Genomic DNA, 9,710 nt, shown 5'->3' with positions numbered 1-9,710 from the left:
TTATTCTTCTATTTAAAGCCTTGACATCCGCAAGATAAATTTAAGAAATGGCGCACCGATAAATATCTCATATGTGACAGGTCGCCTTGGAAAATAATAGGAAAAAGCGAATGGCGACAGTGATATAAGTATATCAATGAGTTATCCATAAGTATATCAATGTATTATCAGTTAATAGTTGGTACTAATAACAAAAATGTATTCAAATATTATTACCTGATTATTAGATTTTTAAATGCGTTGGCTTGTTTCGAGTTTTAATTTTTTATTAAAGTATATATTAAAATATTTTAATTCTAACAATATTTGACTGCTTTCAAATAAAATTTAGGTTTATATTTCAGTCTCTGTCTTAGTACCCTGAACTTTGTGAAATTGGGAAAGAAAAGTATAATGATTTTGTGCAAATGTATGTAACAGAAATATGTCGAGAGCAACAACTACAACTTTCAAAGTTTAAAAAAAAAAGTATTATTTTTATAGTTATATAGAAGGTAGTTCGAATTAGTACCGGCAGCTTGGCGCTTATCTGGCTTAAAATTTCCGGTTTCTTAGCAAGTACTCATATATACGCATATACACATTAAAAAATGTTATTATATGAAATATGTATATGAATAATATGCCGCATAAAAACAAAGTTTATTAATAACAAAAAAAAAAAAATAGTCTTACGTCCAATGTACGTGTACTAAAATCCATTACTGAATATTATATTTGTTTCCATACTAGTTATAAATTATATATTGCGTTGTAGGTTAGCCTACAAACATACTTATATACAGTTGTCTTTATAAGGCTTTACATATATAGACGTTAGTCATATATATTTTTAGTCAGATAATTCCAGGTGACAGCCTTCCATCTATGATATAAAAAAAAATCGAATCATGGGAGGCATATATTAAAATACAATAGCAAAAGCTAATAAATAATCTTCAAAGTTTTATTTCATGTAAATCCTTTTGCGCATGTGCCTGCAGTTTACAAGTTTGAGCGAGCTTGGGCAAAACGGACATTAAGCGCTTCTGATGATCACATTGAAGGTATGGGCTTTTATAATATGCATTAAATGGTTGCTGCTGGTCAATGCCGAGAAAAAATGGTTGTATTGTATGGCTTTGGTCATTATATAGGACTTCCATTTGTATCGTGCACTGATGCAGTTGTTCCTATAAATGAAAGAAAAGTAAAGTCATTAAAAGAATTTGTTGCTACTTTGTATTGTTGAACAAACCTGTCCCACACTTGTTAAATCCGTGAAAAAGCTGAAGAATATTTGTATGTTATCACCCGTACAAAGATGGCATTTAAGTCGATTCATTGCTGCGGCAATACTTGATGCCGCTATAGTACTTGCAGTATACTTGGAAAATTTATATTCTGTGAATTGTACAAGGAATTGGTTAGATTGGATGGCGTATTTGTATAGCTTTGGAAAAGATAATGTGTAGAAACAGGAATCCCATATACATTTATTCTTGGTCAATACCGAGATTCTAACCATTCCAGTCTGTCTGTATGTCCGAGATATAAGAGCTAAAAACTTAAAATTTTGAACGTAAGTTCGCCTATTGCCTGTGCTGATCGTGTTTAATTTAAAGTTCTTGAATAGAGTATACAAATAGTCATAACAAAATTTGTTAATTTAAAACTCTTTAATACTCAAAAAAGTCCTACTCCCTGGCCACTGTAGTTTCTTTATAGCGGTGATGACTGCAATACAAGAATCATTCAACGTGTTTACTTAACTCAGAGAAACCGCATTTTCTCAGGCAGCCGAGAAGTTATCGAATCTCTTTAAATGAAATCATCTAACTCACTATCTGGTAACAATTGCCTGAAATCCCTTCAGAAGATGCGTAAGCAGTTTATCTCCTATGGGAAGCGGGCAAGACTGGGAACAACCTTCTCAGCGATACGGAGAACATAAGCATACCAAGTCAGTATGCCCCAAATTACACATCCTGCCATCCACAGATAAAGGTAGGATCGCCCGACAAACCTTACCATCCACGAAATAAAAATCAAACAAATATAAATTACAACAGCAACAATATTAAGACTCGCGCTTTTTTCGAAGATACGATTATTCTATGGTAAAATCCCTTCCATACTTCTTCAACAGTGGTACAGAAACACAGCAGATATTAAAAAGAACCGACCATATTTACCGCATACTTGTGCGTACATATATTAATATGCGGGTATTCTTTTATTAATAAAATACATTTTTTTTTTTGATAAAAATTCAATTTTTAGTGGTGATAAGGTATTACCTGATAGCAATTGGTTTATTCAGTTGATAGGGGCTAGTTATATCCCTAATCTATTTAATTAAATAAAAAGACATGAGATTATATTTTTAGCTAAAACGACCGAAAGGTTCCTTTTACGTGTTAATGTATGTGTGCATATATATTCCAAGTATATCAACCACTGTTGTTAAGTACTTGGTTAACCACTGGCTATTGGTATTTGCTGACCCAGCGCTCTGGGAAAGCCAATGACCAGAGTCATGATCGCGGCGGATATGTCGCAACTATGTTGCCAGCCACGACGGTCATTCGATATCACACACGAGGCGCTAACGCTGTATCTTTAGGGACGACGGCGACTCTGCGATAACGACGGCGACTCCGCGGCAGCGACGGAGACTCAGGCTAGCTTTGCTCATTGTAACCAAAATGATGTCATTAGTCTAAGTTTGGATTCGAATATAGCGTCGCGTACCGCTCCTTTGCATAAATAACTCTTCTCACTTAACTCAACCGCATTTTTAAATGAATATGACCAAAACAATAAAACTGCATTTATAGCCCACAAGTGAAATATAAAAGAACTCAAGAAATATATCTACAAGAACAACTAGCTTTGGTTTGAAGAATGCAGCGAGCATTTTTTAAATAACCATAGATGACGTTCTTCGCGAGCAGATTGTTTACGTCGAAGACGAGATCGCGATGATCCAGAATCTGACGTGGCTACGATTCACGGTGAATTGTCATTGTCTTATACAATCGATTCGACGGAGAAGCCTTTAAACTGCTTCCGCAACCAGATTGTATTTAAGGAAGCACGCTTTCCTCTAAAGAGGAATTTCATACTTTTCAGCGAAAGAACTCGCCATATAAAAAATGTCACCAATTGGGACGCCCTTATTGAAACAATAGAGACCATCATTAACCCAAACGTGGTTAATGCATTTCACTCTACTCTTCCAGCTTTGGCCAGTATCCAACACGAGTTGGTAAGGGCCTTCCCAACTACGAAGTACACGTAGCCGACATGTTCGATAAATTGGCTAACGAGGTTGTCTTGAATTGTAAAATTTGCACAAAAGCAAAATACGACAGACACCCGAAGAAACAGGAACTCGGCCAGACCGCCAGTTCCCTCACAAACCGAAAAAATTTTACATATCGACATTTTCTCCACAGACAAAGATTCTTCTTGACTTGCGTAGACAATTTCTCAAAGTTTGCGGTGGTCCAGCCAGTCGCATCTCGAAAGATAGAAGACACGCGACCGCCTCGCTGGTGCTGGTGCGACAATGTGCTCGCATTCAAGTCAGATACCAATGAGTCTCTGCTACTGAATAATTACGGTGTGTGCGTGGTAAACGCGCCTCCCCTTCATAGCACATCTAATGGGCAGGTAAAACGCTTTCATAGCACCCTGCTGGAAATAGCCAGGTGTTTAAAGCTCCGAAAGGGAGTTGACACAGTCGACCTCATCCTGCATACTATTTAGCATAACAGTTCAATCCACTCAGTAATTGAGAAGAGGACTAAGGATATCTTGCTTAACTCTTCACCGCGAGGTACCCGCGAGGTTAGGGGTAAGATAGAAGAGGCCCAAGTTCGGCAGAATGCCAGTGTTAACCAAAGGCGTGAGAACAGAGTCTTTGAAGTAGGTGAAAAGGTCCAGGTAAAGGCAAACCGCAGATTAGGCAACAGGCTATCGCCTTTGTGTGTCGAAAAAAAGGTTGAAGCGGACTTGGGGACAACGGTCCTCATTGAAGGGAGGGTGGTCCACAACGACAACCCTCGTTAATGTTTTTAAAAAATTGAGAAAACAATTTTCATAACCTTCTTATTAATTTTGGTTTCAACATTTTAGGTTAACGTTTAGCATACTTTCGATCATGATCATAACGACGGCACAGGTGACTGACTATACGCAGGTGGACTACATACCGATCACGGACGGGGATATCTTACTATGGGACAGCTACGAGTACTTACGTCACACTACCAATTTCACGGGTTACGAGACGATGACTGAAGAGACTATGAAACTAACGGAACTATTTCCACATTCCTATATGAGGAAATTGCTGGAAGTTTACACTGGACATGTACTAGATATGTTGTCCGCACTCGATGTGCACCATCGTAAGGTAAGAAGCCTTGACTTCTTGGGACGCAAACGACCTTAGGAAAGTAGAACCAACGCAGAAGTAACTGGTCATTGAAAGCAATAGACAAATTGTCGTAAATTCCAAAGTACAAGAAAAGACAACAAGAAAAGACACCGTAAACAAAATTCTCAAAACCGCAAAACATAAGCAGGCTGTCACAGGCCACCAACCCCAAGCACACGCAAAAGAATGATTATAACAGAAATAGGGAACCTTATGCCTACTTTAACATTAGAACAAATAAATGTAATAAGCCCAACAATAATTGATCACTCTGATTTAATGCATTTTCGCACCGACCAAGTCACAGGGACCCCCATAACAGATATTTTGATGAGAACAATGCACAATAATTCAGTTTCCTAAAATAAGCAATGCAAGAAGATAACTTGTTGCCAGTCGCCCACAATGGTTCCGTACTTCAACTCCACGGCAATTTGGTGGCTGATTGCGATGGCCAAAAAAACAAAAACTGCCACAATCTGTAAGCTCTTCGAGAGCAGCAGCTGCGCGCAATCATTGGCAATCACCTCGACCCTGTCACAGTAGTGGACGACGGCATCATCATCATAAACGATCGCAGCGCAATACTTAGGTATGACGACTGCGTCACAATGAAAGTAGATGGGACAAATCTTGTCAGCTTCACGTCCCATCCCGCAGTAAATGGTACGCGATACTTCAACCGCATGAGCTTGCAATATCGGTTCCCGGCAGTAGCAGCTTCCCCGTTACTAAACATCAGCGGGCACGACACGGTGCTCAGCCTTCCCCACATTCATCGTCTGAGTGAGGAGAACCTTAACTACATCAAAGAGGTAAGAGACAGTGTCGCAGTCGGAAACAAATCGGCAATTTCCCTTGGATTGTTGGCTTGTTCTGTGGGAGCTGGAGTCCACTAGCTCCATCAGCTGGTGGAAATTCCCGAAAAATTCCGCAGATACTGGAAGACTAAAACGCGACCGAGGACGCTCAGTTTCGAGAGAGGGAGTAGTTAATCACTGATCACTGAGTCATGATCGAGGCGGATATGTCGCAACTATGTTGCCAGCCGCGACGGTCATCCGACATCGCACACGAGGCGCTAACGCTGTATCTTTGGGGACAGCGACGGCGGCTCAGCGACAACGACGGCGACTCCGCGGCAGCGACGGAGCCTCCGTGGCAGCGACGGCGACTCAGGCTAGCTTTGCCCATTGTAACCAAAATTATGTCATTAGTCTAAGTTTGGATACGAATAAAGCGTAGCGTACCGTTCCTTTGCGTAAATCACTCTTCTTAATTAACCCAATCGCATTTTAAATGCAAATAACCAAATCAAAAAAACTGCATTTATAAATGCACTTATTTATACAAAATATCAGTTGATGTAAGTATATGCTGAACGCTTTAGAAACTTGGAAAAAGGGTAAAGGGTCATTTTATAACACGCACAGATCAGATTTCTTTCTTGATAGCTTACCTCGGAATGGGTGCTTGTATTTTTATTAGCAAAAGGCCTATGGTGTCTCTATTTAGGCAGATGCTTTTATTTTATTATAATTGCTGAATTACCTATTTATTTACGAGCTCTCATGTTACGTTAAACTGCATTATAATACCTTAAAATTTGTAGAATCCAAAAAGACAATATAGGATGGATGTTTTGGTTTAAAAGAATATAATCTTACGGCCTAAGCTTGATGGCAAGATAAGATGTTGAACTTGTTGAAAAGTGTGCGCAAATAATTTACATAATCTAATATTTATCTTGTCGTTTACATCTCCAGGGTAAAAGATTTGGAACACTTTTTGTATTCGAGACTATAGGCTCTAACCATACAATGCATAGACATGTCTAACAGCATAATAATCGAATCACGATAAGTCGCAGAGTGAGCCCCATTTAAGTGCCTGAGACCATTTAAGGGTGCCCAGATAGAGTAATATTGCTGAGAGTGGTAGCAGAACGCCGGACTCGAAAGCCGAACTTTCAGTATAAAGCCGCATCCGCTTAACGCACAACGACGTTGCGGCTGATGCGTTTTCTTAATACATGCATGCTAGTTTTAAATCCTTACAGTCAAAAAACATATGTGTGTATGCATGTGCCTCGCTCTCACTCATTGCTTCGCACACTTCTGTGTATCTCCTTCTCCCTAAATAGCTTCTCACAAAACCCGGAGATCTAAAAACATACATACATATGTTGTGTTGTGTGTAGATCAGCGCATTTGTCGCGAGCCAGAGATTTTTACTAAAATTGTGTGTCTTTTGTGCCTCTGGTACCAAAAGGCACATACATTCAAATGTTCTATCGTGTATTTCTTCGTCCAGTCAGGCAAAATGAGAAGAATTCGATCTGTTTTTATTTAATAAACAATAAATTGACCTAAATGAAATATTTATATTTATTTTTTGTTTACTGTAGGGACCTATTTTGCCTAAAATACAAAAACATCTTTGTCGTATTTCTGGCAGGGTAATTCATCTTTGGCTTGTCGAAGAGTTGAAAATTGAAAATGTCCAATTTTTGCAACTTTCTGCTTGTGTGTGAACAGTCAATGAAAACAGGTGAATCGCACTTGTCGCTCGTTTGCACATTGATATGGAAAAAATGCAAGTCATCTTTTTATGAATTTATTGACATTGTAAAAATTTTAGGTTGAAGGGTTTAATAAGAGGCATTTAATGATCAGAATGTCTAGCATGCGTCTGGATCCATATAAAAGTGCAAACGAGCGACAAGTGCGATCCACCTGTTCTTATTGATTGTTCGCACAATTGTGCCTTTTGCGGACGCAAATTTGCGTAAATTTCGGCGATTGGCCTATTGATGAAAATCTCTCTGTCTCACGGCAAACCCTTGATCAGCTCATTCGCATTTGTGTATGTGTGCGTGTGTAGAGCTCGAATTTCAGAAATGCCAAAAACTTCAAATCTTACTCTTCCTCTCTTACCAATGAAGCTATCACAACAATCTGGCATGGAATTTGGAAAAATTAAACAACAAAAAGTCCTGCCGAAAAGCAAACTAAATACCGTGCACAGCGAAAGACATGCATCTCGTAAGAACAGCTTGTTTATTGACACATGAGTACTTTGCTTAATCAATTCGATAATATTCTTTGATGCTGTCGTATTTTTGGCTTGAATTTGACTTTAGTTATGTTGATCGTTTTGAGCGTTCCTCATCGCTAAAATGTTAGTGATGTCGCGCAATATGCCTTTTAAAAATAGTCTCATATCACTCAAATAAAACTTCTACAAAATATTCAAAATATATCATCATCTTTCTTAAATCAATTTATTTAGTAAATATTTATGTACTAACGTACATATATTTCTATGTATGTGAAAATTGTTAGTGGGAATGAATGTAATTTCTACCAGCAACAACAACATTCAACTCTGGCACCATAGGAGTCGTAATACCGTGCCCCACAGTAGCTTTTATCCATATGAATTTATTACGAAGCGACCTTCACATTAAGATTAAAATAGACTGCATTTAAAAATAATTGAGTAAAGCATACTAACTAACACAACACAGGGACAAACCGTGAAAAAGAACTTAGTCGGCCGAATAACAGCAGTACTATCGGGTCACTAGCCGATAGGCAAGTACGCAGAAAAGCTGAGTACTCTCATGCCGAATTTGCGAGATGGAGCAAGAAAAGGAAACGCCGGAACATTTAATATATCACTGCCCAGTCCTAAATAACAAAAAGATAAATACCCTAGGAACATACCAGCTTTAAATCACTGGAAATGGAGGCTCACGCCGACAGCCAGCCTTTATTTGGAAATATGAATATAATAGGCAACTACTATCACCCGAGGATGCCAATGGATTAAAATGAAGTCTACGTCTAATTGGCCGGCCCAGAAAGGACCACTTTAACCTAGGACCTAGCTCCTAATAACAATTTTTACATAAATAAAGTTTTTTTGTATTTTTTTTATTTACAATAAAATTAAATTAATTATAATAGTATAATAAGTATAATGAATTGTATTGTTTAGGTTGTTGTTGCAGGAAACATAGTAATTAGGTAGCGTGGATTGCCTGCAGAACGGTCGAAAAGCATTGTTTCCCAGGCATATTCTTGGTACCTAATATTCCTCCGTTCTTTGTCTATTGCGGTCAACTCTCCTAGATTATACCCGCTACTGCTGCTGCAAAGGTCTGGTTGCGTCCCACTTGTGTGAGGTCTCCAGCATGCTCACGGCCAGGCTGTCCACCGTGATGGTTCTGCCCATGCTGTCCTCCAGTTCCTGCCTATCCGCTATAAAAAGTACACACTCAAGATGATGTGAAAGGTGTCATCTACGAATCTTCGGCCGCACCAAGAACACTCAGCTACTTCGTCGTGGCCGAATCGTTTCAAGTAGCTCCGGAAGCACCCGCGGCCAGATAGTAACTGCGTGCTATGCTCTGCATCCTTACTGTTGTACGAACCGGATTTGCTGTCTCTGTGCTTTTTCCATTTAGAGCTCCATCCTTGCGATCACAAGTAACGCTTCGTCTGATACTGTCCGGGAGGCGCAGCTGACCCGCAGAGCACTTGGCGACATATATATCCACAAAAATTCTGCTTTGTGAACATACTTCACGTGCTCTCTGAGCGACATCCTTGTGACTAGCATTACGTCCAGGTTCTTTAAAGCCCGCACTGATTATATTACAGACCTGCCGACTCTTATGTGCTTTTATGTGCGACTCTTATGTGTTTTTTTCGGCTGTTGACTGGCACAGCCTCTGTTTTTTGAGAAGCCAGCTCGAGTCCAGCTGATGCCAGCCATTGGTGTACACACTTAATGCTGTGGTTGCACGATTCTTATGGGTTTTCCAGAGTCTTGCCGACGACTACAAGGGCCACATCGTCTGCGAAGCCGATGATGCTTATATCGATCGGAAGTTTGAGTCGGAGGAGGCTGTCAAACATGATGTTCTAGAGGAGGGGTCCTAGAACTGAGCCCAAGGGGTGCCTCAAGGATCATATTCATTCTGAGTCACATAGTTCCAGGTAACATTATCGCTTGCTTTCGTAGCGCCTTTTATAGTAGTATTCTGACCGTTTGATACCCTAGTTGCTCTTCGGGCACGGGCTCGCTAGTATCTTCGTCTAGCTTGGATACAGTTCCGCTGTGTTTCGGCAACATTCTCATTCCACCAGTACGTAAGTACATGATGGCGTGGAAACGTTTTCCGGGCTTCCATGCTTTCGACGCAGGCAAGTGATATTTGATTTGCTATTTGGGAGGCTCTTCAATTTGCATTGCCAGCTATGGTAAGCGATGGGAT

At 39.7% G+C, this 9,710-nt stretch overlaps 1 protein-coding gene across 1 annotated transcript in view; it reads right to left on the bottom strand.

The window, feature by feature from the left end:
• Positions 1 to 681: 681 nt before the first annotated feature.
• LOC115768658 (G1/S-specific cyclin-D2) overlaps positions 682 to 9,710 on the bottom strand; it is a 76,842-nt gene continuing 67,813 nt past the window's right edge. The window contains exons 4-5 of the mRNA XM_030713338.1: positions 1,238 to 1,383; positions 682 to 1,172 (exon numbers count right to left, since the gene is read on the bottom strand). Of these exons, the coding sequence (XP_030569198.1) occupies positions 939 to 1,172; positions 1,238 to 1,383 (380 nt within the window). The 3' untranslated portion in view covers positions 682 to 938. The remainder of the gene's footprint in view (positions 1,173 to 1,237; positions 1,384 to 9,710) is intronic.

Source organism: Drosophila novamexicana, unplaced genomic scaffold (genome assembly GCF_003285875.2).
Source record: "Drosophila novamexicana strain 15010-1031.04,08,12 unplaced genomic scaffold, DnovRS2.1 tig00001900-arrow-arrow-pilon, whole genome shotgun sequence".
NCBI lineage: Eukaryota > Metazoa > Arthropoda > Insecta > Diptera > Drosophilidae > Drosophila > Drosophila novamexicana.
Note: the sequence above shows the minus strand (reverse complement) of the source record. Positions and strands in the feature narration are given on the sequence as shown.